The following is a 27,303-nucleotide window of genomic DNA, read 5'->3' as shown; positions in this document are numbered from 1 at the left end:
AAATCATGCTGAAAACTCTTTTCAACTGTATTCCTCTAAAACTGCTTGAAACCAGGAGGTGCTGTAAAACCCCTACATTACCCAGCAGGGAATGGGGGGGGGAAAGCAAGAAAAGGACGGATGCAATTTACCAAGGTCAGCATTAGGACTCTCACGGATTCTCATTAGAAAAGGACAGTGGTGTCTACAGTGCAGCCAATTTCCCTTGAACATTCTCTTTGGTATAGACCTTTAAGAGTTGTTTGGGGATGTTTATTAATTTATTTGCAATAGGGGATACGGCAGATGACTGGCACATGGTTTCCTCCCTATGGGCACACAGGAAGATGTTTCCCAGACTCCCTGCAGGTCTGGGCAAAGGAGGGTGGGAGGAAGGGCTGTGAACACTCGTAGCTCTGGCCCCTAAAAACATCCTGCTGTCATCTTGATTTCCAAACAGATTTCAACAGGAGCTCGTATGTTTATTAACGCCACCAATAACAGCAGCTCGCACCTACATACGTGCTCACAGAGGCGAGGAGCTCTTCTAAACACTTCATATCTTAACACGGTTGCAGCCTCACAACAACCCTAAAAAGCAGACACTACTGTCAACCCCTCGCGTTTTCACAGATGAGAAAACTGAGGCACGGAGAAGTCACGGAGCTCAGCTAAGACACTCAGCGAGTGACTGGCGGGGCTGAGGTCAGAACTCAGCGTCGGACTCCAATCTGAGCTCTAGCGACACTGTCTTTCTACACAGTGCTGGCTCACCACCTTCTCCTTCCCGGCTCCTTTATATTTATTATAATGAATTTCAGAAGCAGTTATAAGAGTCAAATAAAACTTAAGTGAAAATGGCTGTGGAATGCCATTTGCCTTAACAGCCTATCTGCCTGCAGAAACACTTACTTGCTCTCAAATGCTCTCTTCCATGAGGACTTTTATCCAAGTGGAAATGAGTAGGCTGAGCTAGAGCTGTGATTACCAAACCTGGCTTGGCATCGGGCATCGGGAGGTTCCTTAAAAATAGATTTCTGAGCAGAATATCTACAAAAAGGGCAAAGGATATAAACAGACAGTTCACGGAAACAGTAATACAGCCATAGGCTCTTGAACCCTATAAAAAGATGCTCAATGTCACTCATGAGAGAAATGCAGATTAAAACTAGATGAGATATCATTTTCCCTTATCAGGCTGGCAAAAATTCAAAAGTTGGTAACACAGGCTGCTGGCAGGACAGTAGCGGGAAAAGGCACTCACATGCTTTTGGGAGGAAAAGGCACTCACACACTGGTGGGGGGAAACGCACTCACACACTGCTGGGGGGAAGGTAAACTGGTAAACCTACGAAGTGATTCAACTGTATCTCAAAATTACAATTGCTTATAACCTTCATGCAAACAGTTCCTCTGTTTGGAAATACAGTTTACAGACTAGCAAAACTGTGAGCTCATGCGGGCACAGGATTAACATCATAGGACTCCCTGTCACATCAAGAGAATGACAACAGCCCCATATCCACAAATAGAAGATAAGATTTTTTTAAAGTATATTCTATTTATAAAATGAAATGCTATGTATTGTAAAAGGGAAAAAGTGCTCTATCCTCTAACTTGGAGAAAAAAAATCTCCAAGATACTCTATTTAGGAAAAAAAAACAAGGTGCAGAACCTTGTTTCTGCACCCTTTTTATGAGGGTGGGGGGACGGGTATTGAAATTTGCATTTCTATTTGCTGCATAGGTACAAAGAAACTCAAAAGAGACATACAAAGTGATTGCTCTCACACATTGCTGGTAGAAGGACAACTGTACAAACAACCCTGGAGAACAACTGGCGAGGCTCTAGTAATGCTGAAGGTGTGCACATGTCAACACCAGCAATTCCAACGTACGGTCTCCATCCTAGAGAAACCAGGACACCGAGACCAGGCGACCCGCACGAGAATGCTCACTGAACACTGCCCGTGACAGTGAGAGGCTGCAAGCAAATGAGGGAAAAAAGCTGGATGCAGAACACGTGCAGTTGGAAGCCATTTACGTGGAAATTTTAAACATGAAAAATAATATCATTTCTTGTTTATGAGTACAGACATTGTAAGTCAAAAGCATTTCTAAAGTATTCCTAGATAATAATAAAGACCAAATTCAAAGATACAAGTAACCTTGGAAGATGGAGAGAATTTTTATTTTTAATGATTAACATCTTTACTAATGATAAAGCTCTTATAAATGGTTCAAAAAGAATAAAAAGACACAATCGAGGGAGAGAGAATAGGGCAGGCATGTTTCAATTACATCTGTGGCTTTTTGGATCTTAAAAAGGGTAAAAGATATAAAGTAAAAAGAAAAAAAGTTCTTAGGTCCCAAATGAATCTAATCATTAGGGATTAGGATTGTTTTTTTGTTTATTGGTTGTTTTTTTTTTTAAATTTCCAGTTGATTCTGATAAGGCAGCCAATCTAACAACAATATCTGGATGAAACTAAACTAAAACGTCTCAGGTCTCTGCTGATTTTAAAAAATTAAAATTCTGTAACTGATTGATTGAAAGCAGTTTTGTCATCAGACTTCCATCTCTAATGAAGACTTCTTAGGTTCTTGTATTACAATATGCAATGGAAGTAAAGCACAAACATTAAGTGGAGTAATTAATCAAGTTAAACCCTTTAGAAAAAGATAACTTAGCAAGTATTTACTTCTTTTTAAAGCAATATCAGCAAATGCTAAAAAGTTTTTGCAGTTAAGCTCCCATTGACAGAGTCATCACTCTATAATTAGCTAAGGGCCTGTGATCTGTATCTCACATCTGCTGAAATAAGGTGTAAGACCATTTCACCCCATCAGCACCTGACATCTTGAAAAAGTTTTGTCTTTGTCTATTTGTGAGCTGCACTGTCCGCTCATTCCTATTTCCCAGTGAAACAGTAAAACCCAGTGAACGCTAGATGACTTCATGTTAGACCAATACCATTCACAAGGGAGCTGCTCGTTAGTACGCATAAAATACTCAACAGACTGCGAGAACAGATGGAAAAGAGAAGAAAGCTTAGGTTTCAGAGTGGCCTTTCTTGGGTTCTCCACTAGGGAACAGAAAATGTTCACAAAAATGCAGAAGGCCAGATACAGGTAACCAAGACTGGGACCAGGTGAAGAAAACAGAATCACATATAAGGCTCCTCACTTACTTCCTCATTCTCTCCCTCCTTACTGAAGGAATGGTGCTAAGAACCTAGAAGTGAGGAATAAAAAGAGAGAATGGCAAATTGTCAAGATGGCCCAGCAGAATGAAAATGAAAATGACGCCAGGAATTCAGAGGTCAACGCCTGGCCCCATCACTGGTTGATCACTGTGACATCCCGTCTACCTGGGACTCGGTATCTCACCTGTAAAATGAAATGGCCAATAGTAACACCTTTTTCAGGCAGCGGTTTTGAGGATTAAGAGATAATAATGATGGAAAAGTACTTTGGTAACACCAGTGGTTGACATGTAACGTATTAAGATTCTGTGTCTGGAAGGCTAAGCAAATTCAGCAGCAGAAACTCCTGATCACAGGACTCCCATTAAAAAAAAATGCTCTGCTCCATCTCCCAAATTACAGAGATGAGAAAAGCCACATCTATGTGTTCTGCGCCAACAGAAACCATCATTGCTGTCATCACAGAGTCTGACCCTTATACTTTCCTGGGGGATGAGAGGGAAGTGAGGCTCAAAGTTTAAAGGATGCTGGCATGTTACAAGAACCATTGTTATAAAATGTCTCATCAGGATTTCCCACCCACTCCCAACCAGTTTTTCAAAGCAAGTACTAGCAGGCAATGATGGACTAGAAGGTTTGGACCAATTCTCCTGATAAAGACAATGAGGAAAGCAAGATGAAATATACACAGCATCTTCCTAAGAGCAAGCAAAGAGCTATTATCATAGTGTGGAATTACCTGGTCATGATCCAAAAGTATATGGGAATCCAGAGAAGTAGCCCAGCAGCCGGGACTGCCTTTGATTCCCCCCAGAGGAGGTAGCCAAGAAGCTAGGTAGCACCCTGACAGCTCTGGCGGAATAGGGACCGAAAGCTGGAGTCCAGGGCTCGCCAAGGATGAGGCCCCTGGCAAAACCCTCACGCTTAATATTAGGGCCCCAAGATTAGTAGCTGGAGTAAGACTGTAATAAAAATAAGCCTGCCCGGGCTTCCCTGGTGGCGCAGTGGTTGAGAGTCCGCCTGCCAATGCAGGGGACACGGGTTCGTGCCCCGGTCCGGGAAGATCCCACATGCCGCGGAGCGGCTGGGCCCGTGAGCCATGGCCGCTGAGCCTGCGCGTCCGGAGCCTGTGCTCCGCAACGGGAGAGGCCACAACAGTGAGAGGCCCGTGTACCGCAAAATAAATAAGCCTGCCCTTGAATGGACTGCAGGCTGACTTCAAGTCACCTGGATGGCTCTGAAAATCTCAAGCTCTGAAATTAAATTAAACTGATTTTGGAGACCTACTGCCCCCTCAAGCACGTGGCACAGGCAAATGCTCTTGGATAGAAAAAAGCACTGTGCTGAGAATCAAATTATTTCTTTAAGGACAACTAGACACACACAAGAAAAAGAATGAAATTGGACCCCTACCTCACACTACAAGCAAACACTACATCAAAATGGATCACAGACTATATTTATGAGCTAACACTATAAGGTTATTACAAGAAAATATAGGTGTAAATCTTAAGGCCTAGGATTAAACAATGGTTTCTTAGAAATGACACAAAAAGCAATAAAAAGGAATGAGATATTAATCCATATACAACATGGATGAACCTTGAGAACATTATGCTAAGTAAAAGAAGACAGTCACAAAAGGACATATGTTGTATGAGTGCGTTGGCAAATCTGCAGGGACAGAAAGCAGATGAGTGGTTGTCTGGGGATGGGGCTGGGGGAAATGACCGCTAGCATAGTGAGGAGAGCTTTTCTCTTTGGGTTCATGAAAATGTTCTGAAATTAGATTATGGTGATAGTTGCACAACTCTGTGAATATACTAAAAACCACTGAATCGTATGTTAAAAGGATGAATTGCATGAAATGTGAATTATACTTCAATAAGCTGTTATTAAAAATGATTATAATATTTTTTCCAAATAAAATGCCCAGCATGATCATTAGATAACCTGGCATGCAAGACGACAAAATGACATGAACAAGAAAAGGCACAACAGATAACAGAACCAGGTCCAAACTCAACCAAAACCACTGTCAAAACAATTATGTCTGTTATGTGCTTGTTATTGGAGAGAAAAGCCAAACAAACATTCCTAAAAAGAAACAACCAGAAATTCAAGAACTGGAAACTACCATAAACAAAATTAAGAATCCAGTGAACGGGAACAAACTTAACAGCAGATTAGATCCAGCTAAAGAGAGACACAGTGAGCTGGAGAGTAACAAGAAAATATTAACCAGACTAAAGGGAAAAAAAGGATAGTAAAACACAAAGAGAAGATAAAAGTGGAATATAGTGAAAAAGTCTAACATATATTTAAATTAGTTGGGGGAGAGGAGGAAATGGGCAAAGTTATATTTTAAGGGAAATGGTTGAAAATTTTTTCTAAAACAGAAAAATACCAATCCACAGATTTAAAAATCCCAGGGAATCCCAAGCAGAATAAATAAAAAAGAATTGACATCCAGATACAATAAAGTGAAACCAGAAAATCAAAGTAAAAGAGAAAGCTCTATCCTCCTTGGAGAAATGTCTGTTTAGGTCTTCTGCCCGTTTTTGGATTGGGTTGTTTGTTGTTTTTGTTATTGAGCTGCGTGAGCTGCTTGTATACTCTGGAGATTAATCGTTTGTCAGCTGCTTCGTTTGCAAATATTTCCTCCCATTCTGAGGGTTGTCTTTTCGTCTTGGTTATGGTTTCCTTTGCTGCGCAAAAGCTTTTAAGTTTCATTAGGTCCCATTTGTTTATTTTTGGTTTTATTTCCATTTCTCTAGGAGGTGGATCAAAAAGGATCTTGCTGTGATTTATGTCATAGAGTGTTCTGCCTGTGTCTTCCTCTAAGAGTTTTATAGTGTCTTGCCTTACATTTAGGCCTTCAATCCATTTTGAGTTTATTTTTGTGTATAGTGTTAGGGAGTGTTCTAACTTCATTCTTTCACATGTAGCTGTCCAGTTTTCCCAGCACCACTTATTGAAGAGGCTGTCTTTTCTCTATTGTATATTCTTGCCTCCTTTATCAAAGATAAGGTGACCATATGTGCGTGGGTTTATCTCTGGGCTTTCTATCCTGTTCCATTGATCTATATTTCTGTTTTTGTGCCAGTACCATACTGTCTTGATTACTGTAGCTTTGTAGACAGTTCTCCAAAGAAGATATACAGATTGCCAACAAACACATGAAAGGATGCTCAACATCACTAATCATTAGAGAAATGCAAATCAAAACTACAATGAGGTATCACCTCACACTGGCCAGAATGGCCATCATCAAAATATCTACAAACAGTAAATGCTGGAGAGGGTGTGGAGAAAAGGGAACCCTCTTGCACTGGGAATGTAAACTGATACAGCCACTATGGAGAACAGTATGGAGGTTCCTTAAAAAACTAAAAATAGGGCTTCCCTGGTGGTGCAGTGGTTGAGAGTCCGCCTGCCGATGCAGGGGACGTAGGTTCATTCCCCTGTCCGGGAAGATCCCACATGCCGCAGAGCGGCTGGGCCCGTGAGCCATGGCCGCTGAGACTGCGTGTCCGGAGCCTGTGCCCCGCAACAGGAGAGGCCACAACAGTGAGAGGCCCGCGTAACGCAAAAAGAAAAAAACAAAACTAAAAATAGAACTACCATATGACCCAGCAATCCCACTACTGGGCATACACCATGAGAAAACCATAATTAAAAAAGTCATGTACCACAATGTTCATTGTAGCACTATTTACAATATCCAGGACATGGAAGCAACCTAAGTGTCCATCAACAGATGAATGGATAAAGAAGATGTGGCACGTATATACAATGGAATATTACTCAGCCATAAAAAGAAACGAAACTGATTTATTTGTAGTGAGGTGGATAGACCTAGAGTCTGTCATACACAGTGAAGTAAGTCAGAAAGAGAAAAACAAATACCGTATGCTAACACATATATATGGAATCTAAAAAAAAAAAGGTTCTGAAGAACCTAGGGGCAGGACAGGAATAAAGACACAGACGTAGAGAACGGACTTGAGGACACAGGGAGGAGGAAGGGTAAGCTGTGACGAAGTGAGAGAGTGTCATGGACATATATACAGCACCAAATGTAAAACAGATAGCTAGTGGGAAGCAGCCGCATAGCACAGGGAGATCAGCTCGCTGCTCTGTGACCACCTAGAGGGGTGGGATAGGTGGGAGGGAGACGCTAGAGGGAGGAGATATGGGGATATATGTATACATATAGCTGATTCACTTTGTTATACAGCAGCAACTAACACAACAATGTAAAGCAATTATATTCCAATAAAGATGTTAAAAAAAAAAAAGAAACCTCTAGAAGCAGCCTGTAAACGGGGTATATTGCCTTTTGAAGACAAAATTTAAAGTGATTAACCTCAAAGTAATCAGAATATTCCACTATCAAAGACAAAACTATTCAGGTTAATCCATTGTTCACCTACGCTTGGAAAAAAGTACAAATTCAATAAAACAGATCTCAGAAAGAGGTTTGGGAAAGAAAATGTCTCAGAAACAAAAGCAACAAGTTACCTTCAGCCACTGTTCGGCCTGCTCCTTGCTCTGGACAGCAAGAACAAGTGGGTCTGTTCCCTGCTGAGTAATTTTCAATTCGTGCTTCTTCTTTTTGCTGTCTTTTGGGATGTATGTAATGTTGCAACCTTGGAGCGGCAGTTCCATCTGGGGCTGCTGGTCCTTGGAACTTTTGTAGCACTGCATTGGACAGGAGAAATCAAAGTTAGGCTGTAAGGAAGTCCAAGCAGAAACACTGATAAAACTCCGGCACAATGAAAACAGGAGTACTGGCGAAGCACCTGGAGGTCCGACTGAAGGGTGGAGATACTCAGAGATTGGAAGAGCGACCTGCAGACACTGGGACTCACATACAGAGCACCGCTCCACACCAGCACCTCCCCTCCATGTGCGTGCAAAAACATCTGCTCGTTAATTCAGCAGAATTTACCAAGCACCCAGGAGATGACTCGGTGGGAAACAAAGTCCCTGCTCTGATGGAGCTTATGTTCTAGTGGAGCTTCCCCATTAAGCGACACGAAGATACTAGATTTGCTGAAATGGCGCTGCCGCCCTATTGGCAGACAGGACCTTGGATACTTTACTCCACAACCTATGTTGTTTGGTCTCCTCCTATCCCATCCCTATCCTCCTTCTGAAAGACAGGTGAATGATTTTATGAAGAGTATACATATCAACATATAACGGACAAAAAAGTCTGCAAAGCTGTGCTTTCTGGTTGAGTAGAGGGTCCAAAACGCACGCTGCTCCATCTGCATCACTGACATTCGCCCTAGAGCTTTCAGTGCTGTGGGGACACGGACACTGAGTTCCCATCACTCTCGCCTGATCTAGACCTCTCAAACCAGATCTTTGTCCAAAGGCTTCCCCTCCTGCCCAGGGCTCACTGCATTACTGGGGACCAAAAGCACAGCCCGTAATGGCAATACGTGCTCTAAGAGTTCAGGTGTCTGGGTCCCAGCTCTGCGACTAATTTAATCCGGGTTCCCACAAGTCGTTTAAGCCTTCTGAGCCTGCTTCCTTTTTTGTGAAATGATTTATTGCTGTTTTTATTATTATTTTATTGAATTACATTATTATTAAATAATTAGCAACAATAACAGTGGCTACCAAATACTGAGTGTCTACCTTATGTGAGGCATTTCAGACATCTCATTTAATCGTCACGTTTGTCCATTTTGCAGATTAGGAAATTGAGGTTCTGGTGGTTGGAAAACTAGTCCAAAATCAGGCATCCTGAACAGTAGCAGAGCCAGGGCTCTAGCCCCAAACTTTGTGAGTGCAGAGCCTGCACCCAGGACCCTAATCCATCTACTGACGAAGGAATGAATGAACAGATGCTTCTTTTCAGAAATGATTTCTAGAGCCCTTTCCTGTTTTACAGTTCTAAGACCTTGGCTCCTAAATGGCACCGGTATGGAAGATACCCACTTTTTTAAGAAGTAAAACTGATGGCCACCCTGCCTAAAAAGGAAGAAAAAAATACACCAAAAACAACTAATCTCAGGTTGCTATGAATGTTTACCATTTACCAGACTTTTCACATTCTCAGCATGTGCAAAAAAAAAAGTGAAAAGGAAACTAACAGTAGAAGGAATTGGAAAGGAATTTTTTTTTTTTAATTAAATGAATTTATTTATTTATTTTTGGCTGTGTTGGGTCTTCGTTGCTGCGCGCGGGCTTTCTCTAGCTGTGGCGAGCAGGGACTCCTCTTCGTTGTGGTGCGCGGGCTTCTCATTGCGGTGGCTTCTCTTGTTGGGGCGCACGGGCTTCTCATTGCAGTAGCTTCTCTTGTTGGGGCGCACGGGCTCTAGGCTCGCGGGCTTCAATAGTTGTGGCGCTTGGGCCTCAGCAGTTGTGGCTCGCGGGCTCTAGAGCACAGGCTCAGTAGTTGTGGCGCACGGGCTTAGTTGCTCCACGGCATGTGGGATCTTCCCGGACCAGGGCTCGAACCCGTGTCTCCTGAATTGGCAGGCGGATTCTTAACTACTGCACCACCAGGGAAGTCCCAGGAAATTTTATAGCTTATATTTTTGCTTAAGTTAAACACTTCAAAATGGACATGTTATCAGTAATACCATACAGTAACGTCTGGAGCTCCCTGCAGGTTGGATTCCCAGGGAAGATGACTGTGAAACAGAGCAGCACACGGGATATTTATTAAGGGGCATTTATTTAAGAGCTACGCCTGTAGGAGGACGGGGACTGGGTAGAGGAAGAAGGTACGCTTCAGTGCAGTCCAAATACAAGGCCCTGAGGAACCCCACGGGAGATCTGGAGCTGGACCGCGCCTGCAGGCTGGTCCCACGAGGCGGGGCATTCACACTCAGGATCACAGCGGATGCAGACGCCCTGGGAAGGGACGTGACCTTGGGTAGCTGTCTGCCGGCAGCCGTCCCCACAAGTGAGGGAACCGAACGGGTCTGTCCACCAGAGAGCTGCCTGGGCATAGAAACGAACAGGTTCTGGAAGGCTACTCAAAACAGCTGGTCGTGGTGGTGCCTGTGCGAAGACAGGCCGGGAGCACTTAGGAGAAGAGGCTGGCTTTCTGTTCTGTCGATTTTTTTTTTCACCATCAACAGGGGTCATTTGGGCGGTTGGATCATAGGTCATTTTTGAATGAAAAAATGCTTCTTAATGAAACTTTGATTCTGCATTTCATCAAAGACGGTGCTTTCACATGGCTTTCCATTAATCTCTTCTTAAATATTTACGACTCCTATAAATGGCAGGCATTATCATCCTGGTTTGGAAGATGGGAAACCCGGTAGGTGATGCAAGAAACAGAAGATGAAGAGGGAGGGAGGGAGGAGACGAGAGCAGGGGTGGTGGAGCGGGGGCTGGGCAGAGGGTCCGATGTCCGCTAACCCTACCCTCCACCACAAGCTGCCCACAGTGCGTTTTACATGAGAGTCGACTGTGTAGTTTTAAAATGTTTATATAATATATCCACTTCTTGCAGCCATTATGTCAGATTGTAAATACGGACCATATTAATCTTCTTCATCTTTTTTTTTCTTTCGTTCTTTACTTTAAAATTCCCCCATGGCATCATCACTTTTGGCATATTCTAAATTTGGGAGAAATTCAGGCCACACATGTGGAAAAAACATGTACTTGCGCTGTTTAAAAAAAAAAAATTTTTTTAACAAAACCATTAATTAAAAAACATACAATGTCCTAAGAATCTAGTAAATCAGATTCCCATAATTCACAGATGAGACTGTTTTTTTAACGGGGGTTATCTGCTCCACTGAAAAATGAGTTACAGAATCATACATTCTCATGTGTTCTGTTTTAATATACTTTTGAGTGATTTTTTTTCCTCAAGGTTAATTTGAAGGGAAAACAAAATACAATAACACACTCTTAACATTCACAATGCCAATAACCAGCCATGGTTTCTACAGCTGGGAAGGAAGGAGGAGGGACAGACGGTGTGGCTCAAAGGCTCTTGCTTCCTTACTGGGTTCCCCGGTAGACTAACACCTACAGCAAAGGGTCTCTGTCCTCCTGTCTCCGTTCCTCTGTTACTTACTCTGTCTTTCTATTCTGCCTCGCTGAGTTACAAGAAAAGAAAAAAAAGAGTCAGCCTTTTGCTTTCCAAAAGAATTTCCTTTCCTGGGCACTCTCCCCCAGACCTCGCCTGGCCTGCCCGGCCCACTTCGATGACCTGGCTTTGAGGAATTCACTGACTCACTACAAATGAGAAAATCCACCCTGCGACCTCTGGCAAGTTAAAGCAGCGTGCATTTCCACTGACATGAACCGCAGACGCTGGCTCCAGATGGCGATGGTTTTGCCCGCTGGTTGCTTCAGGGGGGCTGGCGAAACCAACAGCGTTAAAGCCATGGTAGCCTCGGCCAGGGCTCACTGACGGCCCATCACGGGCCAGCCCTTGACCGCTGTTCCCTCTCCCTCCGCCCTTGACCGCTGTTCCCTCTCCCTCCCGCCGATGTTACCGCCACCCGCCTGGGTGTACATTCCACCCAGTTAGACGGCCGACCACATCTTACCGACTCTACACAAGAGCAACCAAGTCGCAAGGCTTTACCAGTAGTTTGGTGTCTTTGATGACGCAGAGTAACTTGGTCCACTGCCCGAAGCGTTTCTTCCGCAGCAGGAAGGCACAGATCTTGGCGTCCTTCACCAGGTCCATGGAGGCCTCCTCCGAGGGCCACTGGTGCCGCGTTTTCTTCCCCTTTCCGTCTTCCTCCTCTTCGTCATATGATTCGTAAGAGCTACTCATTGCATCTGAGTCATAATCTGTCAAAAGTAAGAAATAAAAGTAAAAACCCTGGTTACAAAAGCCTTACCTTGAGAACCACCTACGGGCTACAGGCCACATTATTATACTCATAAACGAGAAAGGGGCTTCTGCCTTCAAGTAACTGGGGAAACGTTAGTTAGCAAAAACAGGGGAAAAATAACTAAGGCTTGGGCAGCGGAAACTCAACGCAGAGCTTTCAACTGAAGTGACTAAGAACGCCACATTTACAAAAACCGCTTCTGGACTCTTCTATACGGGCCCAGCACCTGCAGACCCTACGCTGTCGAATCCTTGCTGCATTCTTGCCGGGCACCACGACCCCCATCTCGCAGAGAGTTGCGCCAAAGAAAACTCCCACCCACGCCTTCACGTTAAAGTCCTTTCAAGTCTGCAACGTCCTCGTCCTTCCTGGCATCGCCGCACGCACAAACCCTTCCTAAGGTTCGAGATCCAGCCCAAGGCCACCCCTCTCCTTCAGGTCATCCGTGGGATTTTCAGAAAGGTTCACACCTCCTTCTGGCTCTGCCATGCACCCACACTTAAACACCGGGTTGTCTGTAGTCTCCCAGCTAGATCCCACTTTCCCTTACCTCGGGGTCTCACACGCTGCTCTCACCCAGGCTTCACACTCATCCCACTCAGACTCCTGCCTTTGCCTGGACACGTGCTCTCATCACTCAGGACTTAACTTACAGCACCTCCTCCCTGAAGCCCTCCCTGGATCACCAGCACTGACTGCTATAGACTGAATTGGGTGCCCCCCAAATTCACGTGTTGAAGCTCAAACCCCAATGTGACTGTATTTGGCGACAGGACTTTTAGGAGGTAATTATGGTTAAATGAGGTCGTAATCCCCTTAGAAGAAAAGAAAGAGGGAGATCCCACGCTCTCTCCCTGCCGTGTGAGGACACGGGGCGAAGGCGGATGTACATAAGCCAGGAAGAGAGCCCTCACCACAGGCTGACCATGCCAGAGCCCTGATCGTGGGCTTCCAGCCTCTAGAACTCTGAGAAAATAAATGCCTACTGTTTTATCACCCAGTCTATGCTATTTTGTTACGGCAGCCTGAGTTAAGACACCAGGTGAAATGCCCCTCCCCTCTGCTTCCACACTACCCAGCACAAAACTTATCTCACTGTATTGTCACCTCTGTTTGTCTGCCTGTCCCACATCAGGCTGTTAAGTCCCCTGCAGGAAGGGAGGCCACCCTGTTGGATGTGATTGTCCCAGCACTTAACAAACTACCTGGCACAGGGCCAGTAACAAATATTTATAGAAGGGAGAACTGTTAGATCGACTGAAATTCAATGCAAAGCCCTCAGAAGGACGGCTGGCTTCTTAAAAGTGATGAATAAATACTAGTGACTATGAGTGATCTTATTAATTTCAGCCCTGCTGGATCATAAGGTCCTGGAGGCCGTGTCTGATTCATCTCTGCACTCCCCTCAACCCCCGGACACATCTGGAATACATTTGCTTTCATAACACACGTGAGGAATGAACACCTAAATGAGGAATGAGCGACAGATAAGGAGAAACCATGGATGAAGCAACCGATTGCACAGACGGGAGAAGGGGCAGAAAAGGCTGACCTTGCACACAGCAGAACTCACTGGAAACCGGGCTGTGATTTGTACTCCGTGGTCACACTTGCATGTTACTCTCCCCACAAAGATTTATTTACTAAGCGGGGGGAGGAATGGAAAGACTGGTAGTTTAGATTGAATTTTAAATCCTGATAAAGTAGTCAAGGAAGGATTTTAAGCAAGAGACTAGGATGACCGAAGAGGTAACTCTGGCAAGTCATATTTTATGCACTTTTTTATAAATATATTTTATAATAAAAGGTTTTTTAAGTTTAGCACAGTGGGCACGTAGCACATGGGGAAGGAAGTATGAAACCATGAAAGACCACGTGCTGCTCCATGGCCCAGGGTTCACTGAGAGATTTCAGACGGACGGTGGAGCAAGTCCTAATTTATCCTGGAAAGATGCTGTTCACAACAGCTTGGGGGGCCATGAACCCCTCAGCGCTTAGCTCATTTTCTAGAACATCAAATTCAGTAAACACTGAATGAACAAATGAACAAAAGAATTAATGACTAAATCAGTCAGAAATGGGAACATTTCATTTCATTCATGCAACAAGTATTTATTGAGCGCTCACTATGTGTCAGGCAGTAGTTTTTATACTTGTATCTGTACGCCGTGGGATAAGGCTGTGAAAAGAGGAAGCCAGCTCTGCACTTACACCCTCTGCCTTGCTGGCCGTCTTAGCCACCCGGAGGCGGGCACAGAGCAGTATCCTTATCTCAGAGGAAAGGAACGAGGATGCTGAGAGATCAGGTGACTCATCCGAGACCCCATCCTGATGAAGGATGAAGTGAAAACCTGATTCTGAACTGAAAACGTAGACCGTGCCCCTGGCTACCCAGGGGTTGAGATCCACGCCTGGAATCCATGGCCCACCTTCTTCTGAGAGAGCAGGACTGATGGAATGACGTTACAAGAACGTCAGCCAACTTAGCAGCAAACCAGGCAGTCTGAGCCCACAGGATGACCCGCTCACTGGCAAGTCTCTTGGGACCAACAGAGTCCAGGGTTCCTCCTGGGGGCTGTACAGGATGTCAAGGGGTCCGGTGTCAGGGCTGGGGTCGGGATTTCGTTAGGAGGTAACGAGGGCCCCGTGGAAAGCTAAGAAAGACACAGAGCTGGGGAGGAGAGCAGAGAATCACCGACGGCGTGTCCTTATCTCCTCTAGCTCTCTTCCCGACGGCCGTTCTGACCAGGTGCTCGGGCACACCTTCAATAGCTCCGCCATCATGTGAGGTCGAACCCCTGGAATCAATCTCCCGTTCCACCTCGTGGTGCTGCTTCTCCTCTGCTCAAACCCTGCTCTAGAAACTGGAAACAGAAGCCTTTGGCAGGCTCTCACAGGTGAAGCTCAGTGCCGACCCGCAGGATCTCAGGGCGCAGCGTTGGCAGCCTCTGCTGAGAACCACTTCATTTTGAGAGATGGCCTTGGGCGCGCCGCCACCGCCCTAGTACAGTCTAAACACTTGATCGCGGAGCACCAGGTTACCATCAACCTGAGCTGCCCCGCAAGGGCTCCGGGTCATCCAACCCGCTGAGGAGCACGTGGCATCGCATCGAAGCAGGCGTGTGTCCACTGGGCTCCATCAGGCCCTGAAGACGTAAGCGAGGGGCGTAAGCAAGTGGCTCGGAAGCCTGTGCCCCTATTCTCTCCGCACTGGTTCGTGGGCACGCCTGGCATTTGCTCGGACGGTCAAGACTCGAGAGGGACTGGCAGCAAGGAGGTCTGCGGAAGGGGCTGTGAGTAGGGCTCCCGAGGTGAGCACCTGCACGTCGGGTGGATGCTTAGCAAGGGGCAGCCTCGCCAGAATCACCAGCAGGCAACCACACGACCCACTACATAGACGTCAGTGAGCTGCTTTGCCCAGACTTCTTGTGCGAATGGACTCCTGCACAGGCAGCTGGTGTCGGGGCGGAGGTGACACATGGAACTCAGCAACATGGACTTCCTCTCAGCAAGGGCCACCCGACTCCTGGCACCTGTGAGTGTCCTGCCTGCACACGACACTGTCCCCTGGGCTGTCAGCCAGCCGCCTACTCACAGGTTATGCCTGGACCACGTGCGCCATGGAAGGGCAGCGCTTTACTCCCACTGGAGGGGATAAAGTAAACCCGCTGCCCGCGACGCCCCTGCGGAAGCGCCATCCGTGGGCGGGGGCCTTGCTTCTGACCCCGGGGCCCATTTTACAGCGACTGAAGTTGACGGCAATGGGCTTGTGCTCATGAAGCTCACTGGTCTCGCCTTGTCTTCGTCACCCTGAAGCAGCCGACGCAGCAGAGACCAGCGCAGTCCCTTCGGACTATTCCATTTCAGGCCCGGCCTGACTGGTCACACCTGTGGGGCTGGGGGTGGGATCTTCCAGAATATCTCCAAGCACAGGTCTGGGAACCCAGGGGTGAAACGGTAGTGACTCCACTCACTATCACCCCTAGGCATCCGCTCACTAAAATTCTGCTTCCGTTCCTGGAAATTTTGGCTCTGCTGCGCACAGGTCTTTCTCTCTAGGGGCAGAATGTCCCCTCTAAGGGACACAGCGATGGCTCCACTGGCCGAGAAGTGGAGACAACAGACAAACTAGGGGTCCCTGCAGTGACTGGGTGACTGGTCCCGCCCACCAAGAAGCTGTGACCACACATGGGGAGAAGAGCACGTCCAGGTCCAGCAGATCCCTGGGACGTCCTTAGCACTCGAGTCAGCGGGACACTGCCACGGTCCAGTACAGGTAGTCCTGCTGGAGCCCAGGCCTTTCAGGAAGGAAGGCCAAGCCACTGTACTGGACCATCAACCAAGGTGCTTGCTGAAGGCAAAGGGGACATGCAGGATGTTATAACTACCAGCTAGGACCATGGACCGTTTGTGGAAGTGAGGACTGAGCCCTTTACGAGGTTCTTGTCCATATTCTGATAGGGCTCTAACTGTGTACGTATAATCGAGTCCTTTTCTTCCCCTCTCACGTCCCCTACCATCTAACAGAGAAGTGCTAACAGCAGTTGACCCTGGCTTCATCTTCTAGTGGCAGGCTCCCAAAGGGGAGAGTGTGACTTGGCCAGAAGAGAACGAGGTCACCCCGAAGTGGACAGAGGATGTCATACCCTCTGGGGAGTCGGGGCGTTTCCGTCACACCCGTCACAGTTGAACCCTGTTACACTGAACCACCACTCTGCCCCCGTCTTCGCTTGCACATCCACTGCGGGTAGAGAGGTGCGTGGGTGTCAAGCCGACCCAGGAGCAGTGGTGGTGCTCTTACGCTGTACCCACTCGGCAAGGCTGGGACGCATCCCCCCAGACTCCCTTTGCTGGGTGCTTCTGGGCTAGGACTGGCCACAAGAGAAGTCTGTGAGCAACCTGGACATCGGGAGGGTGCCAGGCGCTGCAGCTTGCGCTCGCAAGTGCTGGGCTGCAGGCCTTCCTTGTCGGCGCTCCCGCAGGGTCCCCTGCCCGGCCGCCTCTGGGTCCTGGCCAGGCGCGTGCGGCTCCATGGAGCCGCGGTCCGGCCTCCCGCACGGGGCCCCGCGTCGGGGAGTGAGAGGCAGGGGGGTTCCCAGCATCCTTCCTCGCCCCCGGGCCTTGTGCAGCTCCCCTTGATGCCGGCCGGCCCCCCAGCACGCATCTGCCCTGGTTCCCACGACCCCACAGGGTCTCGCGTCTACAACACGCCCCTGCCCCACGACGTGGTTCTGCTTCTCCAGTAAACCGGGCCTGACTCAGGGCTCGACAAAGCGGCCATGCGTAAGCGAAGGCGGCGCGACCCTGGCCCGACCCGGCCGCAGACCCCTGCCACGGCTCCCCACGCGGAGGGTCCTGGCCAGCAGCCGAGGCTCAGGCACAGATGTCTGAGCGAAGTGCTGGCACTGCGGACCCACTGTCCCTCCCCAGGCAGCAGTCCTTCCATGGCCCTCCCTCTGGGCTTAGCTCAACCAAAGGGGCCCAACCTCAGCAGTTAAGGACACGACACACCGGTCGCGTGGGCCTTCTCGGACCAAAGACGACCAAAGGTCCCCGCAAGTCAAACAGAATTACTCTCGGTCTCTAGTCTTGAAAGTATGTTGGAGCGGGACAAGGAAGGTGGGAGAAGGCTGGGACCCAACGTTCCCAACGGTGGGAAATACCCTCATCAGCAACTGTTTTTCCTTTATTCATTGTTTTCAGAAAGAGAGGAATCCACTGAAGTTTTGAATTATATCAAGCCGTTTAATTTTTCGTGTTTTCTCATTAATTTATTATCTTCTGAAACAGTGGACACTTAGAAATTACTTGAATGCATTTTTCCCAAATGGTTCTAAAATGAAAAGAGAAATTTAAATATTTAATATTCGGATCTCAAAACCCAGTATTTCACAGCCTCCTTGTCAGAACTGTCCCTTCTCTCATTCAGAATTCACTAAGAGGCCCTCAAGTCTCTACTGATGCTGGGCCGAGGCTGTGTCGGCCTGCTCCAGAGCAAACAGGCACAAGAGAGCGGGAAAGGCCACTGCCCTCCAGGGCCTAAGGTCCCGCTCGCCTGGCTTCTGTGTGTCCCCCTTCACGGTCAGAAAACATCCTGGGGGTATTTCCTGGAACGATCAAGTTAGATTCCGCTTTGCTGAAATGGCCCTGCTTGTTTGCTGCCAGGGGAAAGAAAGATCAGAAAACTCCAAGTCTGCACGAAGCAGAGACTTCAGGGGACAGGCCGACGGCGACAACGGAGAGCGCTTCCGTGAGCAGAGGGAGGAGGTGGGAGAATGGGACACAAGATGCGGAGACACGGAGGCCTCTCCGTGACACGAGCAGATCACGCCTTCACTCCCCATTTTACGCATGTTTTACAGGAAAGGCAAGCTGGATTCCCTAAGGCAGCACACTCAGATATGCCACATCTGCCGCATGGCGAGACAAAGCACGCTGCCTGCTGCCAGAGTATCGGGAGCAAAAGCAAAGGCAAGGATCTAAAAACAAACTCCAGAGGTAGTTACAACAGGTGCTCAACGCCACTGCCCTTCTGTGCCTGTGAAGGCCGGCTGCCTACAAAGGGGCACTTCTGAGTGCCGGCAGGCAGCTAACGATCGTGTCACGACGGCCCTAACGTAGGCCAAAGCATTCTTGTAAAACCTGTATGAATGGGGAACAAAAAAAGAAACAGGAAACAACCTAAATGTCCGTCGACAGATGAATGGGTAAAGGAGATGTGGTGCATACACGCAGTGGAATATGACTCGGCCATAAAAAAGGGCAAAATAATGCCATTTGCAGCAACTAGAGATGATCATACTAACTGAAGTAAGTCAGAGAGAGAAAGACAAACACCATGTGACATCACTTACATGTAGAATCTAAAACAGGACACAGATGAACCTGTCTGTGAAACAGAAACAGGGACGTAGAGAACAGACCGGTGGCTGCCAAGGGGGAGGGGGGTGGGGGAGGGCTGCAGTGGGGTTTTGTGATTAGTAGATGGAAACCGGTGTATACAGGACGGATAAACAACAAGGTCCTACTGTACAGCACAGGGAACTAGGTTCAGTACCCTGGGATAAACCCTAATGGAAAAGAATAGGAAAAAGGATGTATGTATACATATAACGGAGTCACTTTGCTGTACAGCAGGAATTAACACAACATTGTGATTCAACTACGCTCCAGTAAAAAATAAACTGAAAACAAACAAACAGCTACGAGGAGACGCCTGCTTGCTGTGTTTATTTTACAGACACGCTTTCTCGGAGGCACCATGAATGCAGCCTAAGAGGGACGTGCCCTGGTCAAGGCGGCGGGGAGGGACCCCATGAAAACATGCCTCAGAAAGTCATTCTCTTCTGACCACAGGGAACACGTTTCACTGGCTGACGCATGCTCCCACAGCAGCAAGATTTCACAAGAAATCTGAGTCACAAGAAAGACAACAATCTGAAATTACCGAAGGTACTTGGTGGACACCTTAGACTTTTCGAAACCCTTTCTGTAGCCCCCTCTCCTTGGGTTCAGAATTTCCTGAAGTCCACATTTCCATGGTGTTGTGTAATGCCCCTACCCCCCTTCACCCGAAAAGCGGGAGGGCTCCCCAACAGCCCGGCAGGTCGGGGGGCCACTCACTTGAGGTGATGTATTCCGGAGCCTTCCCGGGACTCAGCGGCACGGCCTCCTCGTAGTAGCCTTCCGGGAGAGAGGATGTCGGTAGCGGTGGTGGCCCGCTGTCAGGCGGCTGAGCGAAGAAAGGAAGAAACAACAGAGCATGATCGTTAGGGGGAAGTTCTGGGTCTGCACCTAACAGGTGTTGATGGGCGTTTTCCTCCCTCCTTTGTAAAGTCTCTGGAGAAAAAGAACATCGTCCAAAGAGCTCCCAACGTTCGGCTCTTGGCGGGATCTGCGCTGCCCGCCCGCTCACGGCCACCCTCAGCCTGGCCCTGTCCACGCCATTCGATCCACACGACCTGCCGGCTGTCACCAGACGCGCGCTGGCCCTCGCAGACCCCTCCCCCAGAGCAGAGACAGGCGTCTCTCCCCCTCTCTGCCCCACGCCACCGCCCTCCGAGATGCCCAAGCTGACTTTCCCCTTCACGGCCTGCGTCCTACACTGGAGACCCCCGAGGGGCACAGAGACGGCTCAGGTCCACCCATGCTCATCACAGGGCAAGCACCAGGGACACAGCAACTGAACACGTGAGTACGTTTGTCCACACAATCTCACCACACTCCTCCTGTGTGCCAGGGAAACTTCTCAAAAAAGAGAAGAGGAAATCACCTATGAGCCCACCTCTAAAAGGAACTGGAAATTATTCTCTGGAGAAGGAATCTGACAGACTCTGAGACGGAGGCACCCTGATTTTGAAGCCGTAACTTCAGAGCATGGAGAGCTGGCAGGCTCAGGACCACCCAGATTCAAGCAAGACCGGCTGAAGCACCACTCCCTCAGAAGTCCCTGAGGACTCGAAAGCAGACCCACCTCTTCTTCCCGTGAACACGTATGGGATCTGCTCGTTCCATCCCTCACTGGTCCTTAGGTCAACAGAAACAGGTGAAGGGCACGAAAGCCAACATCCTCCAAACGCCTGCTATCTGCCTGGCACTGTCCTCTGCAGCCTCTGCACCGGTTACAAGCTACATCAGTCATCCACCCAGGGACCCTTCACGGTCGATATTCCATCACCCGATGTTTTACAGATATGGGAAGTGAGGCTCCGAGTCCAAAACCTCGTGCTCAAGATCAGACACTGTCCACGACCAGCTGGGGTTCTCGAGCACCAGGTCTGTCCAGTAAAGAGCTTTTTCATATTCACAGTCTCTGTTTCTCGCTCTCTTTCCCTTTCCTAACTAGTTCACACCACCTATATCCTATAAGCTAATGGGAAAGATGTCGCTGAAAGTGGAAGAGAACAGAGGCCCCAAACTGAGGACCGACCAAGTGCAGTTTCCAAGAACAATGCTCCACAGAATGTGAAACTCCACCACTTTTCCTGTAACTCAAGTCTGGAGCCAAGAAGTCCTCTGCGAATGACTAATCGCCGCTGTGCGCTCAACCCACTCCTTCCTCTCGCCAGATGAAGGAAGATAACTGACTCCAGGTCATCTGCGCAGCGTTCCTCCCCGTCCTCGAAGGCAGTTATCCCCTTGCACTCCCCTCCCCGGGCTGAGGCCCGCCCGCCATCACCCTGTGCTCTCACGCTGGACCACATCCACTCCTATCATCTGGAGGGGAGAGGTGGTGCCTACAATGTAACCTGACACACTGTCCTCCCCGGGTGAGGTCTGAACAGGAGTCCAGGCCAGGGTTAAAGCCTCCGCGTGGTGCTTTTGGAAGGGGGCTGTTTGATTCCCTCATGAAATGAGGGTGTTTCAGCTTCCCCTTAGTATGCTGAAACAGTCGGATTATTCACGTTTCTAGAAAAGCATTACAAGTGGCTGGATCGAACAAATGTTTACGAACTAGCACAGGCCCCTTCCTAGTGCTGCAAAGGTGTGTAAGGCAGGCGCTGACTCTCAGCTGATGGGACTTAGCAGACTTTCAGACCCTGCTGGTGGTCGTGCTTTACACACAACCGCTCGGTACATATGCCCTTAAATCCACAATTCCACTTCTAGAGATATGTGCCAGGAAGGTCAACTGGTCAAACAAGCAAAAACATATAAGGATGTTCAATAAAAGGTTTTCCCTCCCAAGTTAAAAACAATCTAAACATTCCCTGAGAGAAGAATGCTTAGGTGTCCTGACACAGCCAGGTGCAGACATGTAAAAGGACAGTGCACATCTGCAGTCATTTACTTGAAAAATCTCTACTAGATACTGCCAAGTGAAAGAAAACAGGTACACTATTAGCCTTTCTATCAGAGCTGTGCTTACACTCACATCTATACAAGGGCAGGTCACTCACCAAAATGTTAACACAAGGTTACTGATTTTTCATGCAAATCCATATAGCTTGCATTTTCTACATAATATTGTTTTTAAAATCAGGGAAAAAAATGACTTTCATTTGAAGTAATACCCCCTCAAATAATAATACTTATAGAGAAGCACTCTCTTTCTCCAAAAAGGATCTCACACTCCACTCCCAAATACCATTTGCCCTTGAAATTCTGCCACACGGGTTCCAGACAGAGGTCTGATGGTTTGTTAAAGGGCAAATGAGGGAGAGACAGAAAAAATGTTTTCCCTTTCCTAACTAGTTCACACCACCTATATCCTATAAACGAATAGGAAAGATGTCACTGAGAATGGAAGAGAACAGAGGCCATGGGTGGATCAGAACCACTATTTAGCACCATTGCTTTCAGAGGAAAAACTTCTGTCAGATCCTTCCCAGTAGGTCAGAATTCGCTGAAATCACAATTCACAGGAATTTTAAACAGTACAAAATGAGGAAGGCAAGTTTCCAAAGGGGGTCATGGAAACCAGAGCACAGGCAGGACACTAGCGTGTAGGGTGAAGAAGACCAAAGTTCCAATACTTGGCACGTGGCAGGCCTAGCTCCAGCCTCGGCCTTGTTTATGCAGCCTTCCTCTGTATCTGGGTACCAATCTCCTCCCTGTACATGAGGGCGTGGGATCATATAACCTCTGATGTCCATCCCGGCTCTAAGATTCCAACTGTAGTATCCTTATAAGGTTGCAGGTCATCAGTCAACAAAGCCAACTTTACACATTTCTAAACTGTAGTGAGAGTTGACTTTGGGTCCTCGCTACCTGATTGATGACACTGTCATCTCTGGCCAGAGCACGTACTCAAATGTACCTTCTGACGGCAAGGCTACACACCCACGTGACGCCACTCTACTTTGGATCTGACAGCTTCCCTTCAATGCTAGAAGAGACCCAGTCCACGCACAAAGCTCGGCACCGTCTGGCACTGGTCACCAGAGTCTTCCTGGACTGGCTCTCAGAAGACACATGCTCACAGAATACGGGACTCAAGTCTAACCCTCACAGCCTTCTCAGATACTGACAAAGAAGGATGAGAAACTGTTTTCCTCAAGGAACGACCGATCTGTGCTGCGCCCTAGACAGGAAAGTAGAAACGGCATGGTACCGGTTACTAGATAACCTTTAAATTCACTGAAATATTTCTCCCACGAATGAATGCTTACACGAATGTGACTTTTTTTTTCAGGAAATCTTATCTGCCTTAGGCATTGTAAATTTCTCTTTTAAGGTGTCAGCGTCTTATTAGAGAAGACCAATACTTACAACTGGATAGGAATATAATCGACAGGCTTGCTTGGCTCACAATACTGGCCATAATTTAATTTCTACCTTTTTGGAAAGAAAAGCCCATTAGTATTGGGTTGGCCAAAAAAGTTCGTTCACGTAACCCAAACAAACTTTTTGGCCAACACAATATTTGTCTTTGCTACTTTAAGGAAAAGCCTCATAGAAAATTTTTTCCATTAATAATAATAAATATTAAGATATAATTATATGGCATAAATACAATGATTGTTATTGCTATTATTCCAACAAAATAATGACTGTTTACGGTCTGCCTTCCGTGTGTCACGCATTGTTCTGGAACACTTTATATATTTTTTCTCTTGTTGAGAAAACAACGCTGAGAGATTGGTATTCTGATTCTGATTTTACAAACGAGGAAACTGAGGGGGATGCAAGACCCTGCCCAGCACCCCCGTGCTGCAGAGCTGCTTACTGGAGAAGCCAGGAGTCGGCCGGGTGGGCACAGACGAGCACTTACTGCTGCGGCGGCCGAGCCAGACAGGATGCAGGGAAGGAACGTGCAACCCACCAAGGCCACTGGATCCAACCCGATGCTCCCGGCTCCCGCAGCACGGCGGGATCCGTGCGTTCCTGAGGAAGGCACGTCCACACCGGCTCTACCTCCATGCCCACTCTGCCCTTCCTCCCTCTCCTCTCTGCTGCTGCCCCCCACCTTCCCCTCCTCCGGCCCCCATTAATCACTCAGTCCTTTGCACCAGACACACCAATGAACTTGAGACCTAATTTTAGCAGAGAAAAACACCAGCCTAGAATTTGGAATCACTTTCTGACTTTAATTCTGTACATACAGTGATACATCCAGATTCTATCTTTCTGGTTACAGTGATTAAAATCTGTTAAGAGTAGCAGCTAAAAACGATATGATCTGACAGAAGACAGGGAGGGTTCACGCTCTAGCTCTGCCACGTATCGGCAAAGCCCTTTTTGGCTGAGAGAATACGGTAGCAGCACTCCACAGCATCACCTAAGCTTCCCGAGGACGGGAGGGAGGGATTGTCAACAGATAACAAAAGCTGATGGCCTCAAGTGCAAAACATGGTTTCAATCCTAACGTCAAGAATTTTGAGCAGATACTCTTTTTGGCAAAATAAAAGTTTTTATCCAAATGACACCCCCTTCCATTCTGATCACTATTTAATTTGCATTCCAACAGCACTTGAGTAAACACTGGGAAATTATTCACACATATTTTCTCAAGTTTTATTTATACATGACTAAGAATGAGAGCCCATGGGGCACATGTTCTTCCCTTCCTTCTCTACCCGGAGGCGGGCTCCCACAGGGAAGGCAGGACAGTGCAACAGCAGTGGCAATGGGACACGGAATAAATCCAAGATGAAGACGCCACGGGAGTGAGACGTGACACTAAACTCTGCGATCGAAAGACAAGGAGAAAAGGAACAGGATGGTTCACAGCCACTAAAAGGATCACATCTGACTTCTCCGGGATGGTTTTGTTGTTTTAAATCTCGGGCTTTAGTCGAAACTCTGCAACTGACAAAATACCTGATTTTGTCAGTCAATCTCAAAGAATCTCATAATCCCATCTGTCAAATAGAGATAATGAAGATGCTGTGAAAGCACTTTAGGAAGGATAAAATGCCATCAGCAGGCAGGCGGTAAGGGCTGGGACCAAAACATCATTGTTTCCTAGAGACAGGAAGTAGGATGCTGGCTACCAGGGGCTAGCGGGGTGCGAGGCATTGCTTACTGCGGACAGAGTTTCAGTTTGGAAAGATGAGACGTTGTGGAGATGGGTCATGGCAATGGTTGCACAACAACGTACGTACTTTACACCACTAAACTGGATACTTACAAGTGGTTAAAATGGTAAAGTCTGTGTTATGTGTATTTTACCACAATAAAAAAATGACCTGGGACTTCCCTGGTGCAGTGGGTAAGACTCTGCACTCCCAGTGCAAGGGGTCTGGGTTCGATCCTTAGTCGGGGAACTAGATCCCACATGCATGCCGCAACTAAGGAGTCTGTGTGCTGCAACTAAGAGTCCACATGCCGAAACTAAGAAGTCCACATGCTGCAACTAAACATCCCGCATGCTGCAACTAAAGATCTCGCGTGCCGCAACTAAGACCTGGCGCAGCCTAAATAAATAAATAAATATTTTTAAAAAAACGACCTTGCTGCTATCTGCTGATATAATAAGGCATCACATTTACATAAGGTCTAGCCTTAAAATAGCAAAACACTAAATTGCGTCTTCTACCCCATCTAAACACATCTAAACTGTCTGCCGTTTAAATGATCAAATAAAGATATTTCTAGAAAATGCCTTGATGGGATATCATACAGAGCATATACAGCCCCCAAAGGGGTCTCCCTGCTCTCTTCTCTCAGCCAGGAAGGTCTGACGTCTCCCTGTCCCGTAGACCCACTGTTCCCCTAAGCGGAGGAGGGGAGGGCAGGAAGCACAATTCCCGACTGTCTGGATCAGAGCCGGCTGGTGGGCTGGGCGGTGGGGCCTGGCGGCCAATGTCAACACAGATGGGACCCATTTCCAGATGAACCGGCCGCCTTCGCAAATGCTCCCTCAGCACGGGCTGCATGCTAACTCAGTACCGTCCCTTTGATAGCTGCACAGCTCTCGGTGTGAAACAAAACCCAAAATCTGTCGAGAAGCACAGCCCTTCCCGGAAATGTTTTCATTATGCATATGCATATTTTGGCCCGCTCCAATCTCCCCTGGAAAGCAAGGGAGGCGGATGGGTCTGTAAACACGCTGCACACTGTACCTCGCTCTCAAAGGTCAAGGGAAGTTCTGAATTCCACGGAGCGCACACCCACACTCCCGCCGCCCGGCCCGAGCTCCACCGGCCACACTGAAGGGGTCGCCGGTTCGCCCAGGACCCTGGGCTGCAGCCGCATTGACTCCAAGAGCAAAACAGAAACACGCACTATTCCCTTCCTGTACAGAAGCGTCATCAACGTTACAAGACGGACTTTTTGATGTGGCTCCTGACCTTGAGCGGCCGTCGGCATCTTCTGCCGAGGAACACAAAGGAGGAGAGAAACAGGCATCATCTTCAAAAGGTTAAAGTTTAGTTTAAGTAAGAGAATGTCAAAATGAGGCACTGCTGATCAGTGGGTATAAAGTTTCAGTTATGCAAAATGGAAACATTTTAGAGCTCCACTGGACCCCTTTGTTTTCTTTTACTGCTACCACCTGAGTGTAATTCACCAGCCAACCGGGGCACAGAGACCTGTCCAGTCTCTGCCACACCTGTGTGGGGGGCCCACCTGGGTGTCAGCCAGCAAGAGGGGAGCGCTGATGCCTGAGAGCGCCGCAGAGAGCCGGGTGAGGGCCCTCAGCCAGGGGTGCGCCAGGCCCGAAATGGGGGGTGAAGGGTGCCGAGCGTACTCGGGAAAGCGGCCAGTGTGACCCCACCCTCCTGCCCAGCCTCTCGAGGGTCCAGAAAAAAAAAAGGATGTCAAGAGATAGTTAACAATAACTGCATAGAGCACTGTTCGGCACTAAAAGGGATAAAAAGATAGAAGCGGACTCATTTCTCGGAGATTGTAACACACATAGCTGTGATAAAAGGCAGTATTCCTTCAATACATGCCATGAAAGAGTAAAAAATGCAATCGTGGTTCAAATGAGTAAGAAATAATAGCCGGTTGGAGCATCCTAAGTCTTACACTAAAAACAAATCCTTCGGTCATTCATAGTTGCCTTGAGGACCATCCCAAACTGCTCTGCAGGCCCACGGGCCCCTCGAGGTTTAACCCCTGCGGCGTGTTCCGGCCTCATCCGCGGACGACTCATCCAAATCCTATGATTCAGCCGCGCAGAGGGGCCTGTAATGCTCTAGTCCGTCGGGGTCTTTCTCGGGTCTGTGCCTTAATTTGTGGTACGCCCTCTGCCTGGCGTAGCCTCCTACCCAATCCCACGTCTTGTCCGCTACCAGCCGTGCCAGCAGCGAGTGACCAACTGGACAAAAGCCCCCTCATCAAAGGCAACTTACTGAAAGACAGGCTTACTTGCTGAATGACGAATTCCCTGATAAACTA

At 47.8% G+C, this 27,303-nt stretch overlaps 1 protein-coding gene across 3 annotated transcripts in view; it reads right to left on the bottom strand.

Moving 5' to 3' along the window:
- The window catches only part of AFAP1 (actin filament associated protein 1), a 153,234-nt gene that overhangs the window by 63,175 nt on the left and 62,756 nt on the right, over positions 1-27,303 (bottom strand). For all 3 annotated transcript variants that reach the window (XM_067735023.1, XM_067735022.1, XM_067735021.1), the window contains 3 exons: positions 19,642-19,750; positions 11,763-11,974; positions 7,709-7,888 (listed from right to left, as the gene is read on the bottom strand). In XM_067735023.1, the coding sequence (XP_067591124.1) occupies positions 7,709-7,888; positions 11,763-11,974; positions 19,642-19,750 (501 nt within the window). The remainder of the gene's footprint in view (positions 1-7,708; positions 7,889-11,762; positions 11,975-19,641; positions 19,751-27,303) is intronic.

The sequence above is a fragment of the Pseudorca crassidens genome, chromosome 4 (assembly GCF_039906515.1).
Source record: "Pseudorca crassidens isolate mPseCra1 chromosome 4, mPseCra1.hap1, whole genome shotgun sequence".
Taxonomy (NCBI): Eukaryota; Metazoa; Chordata; class Mammalia; order Artiodactyla; family Delphinidae; genus Pseudorca; species Pseudorca crassidens.
Note: the sequence above shows the minus strand (reverse complement) of the source record. Positions and strands in the feature narration are given on the sequence as shown.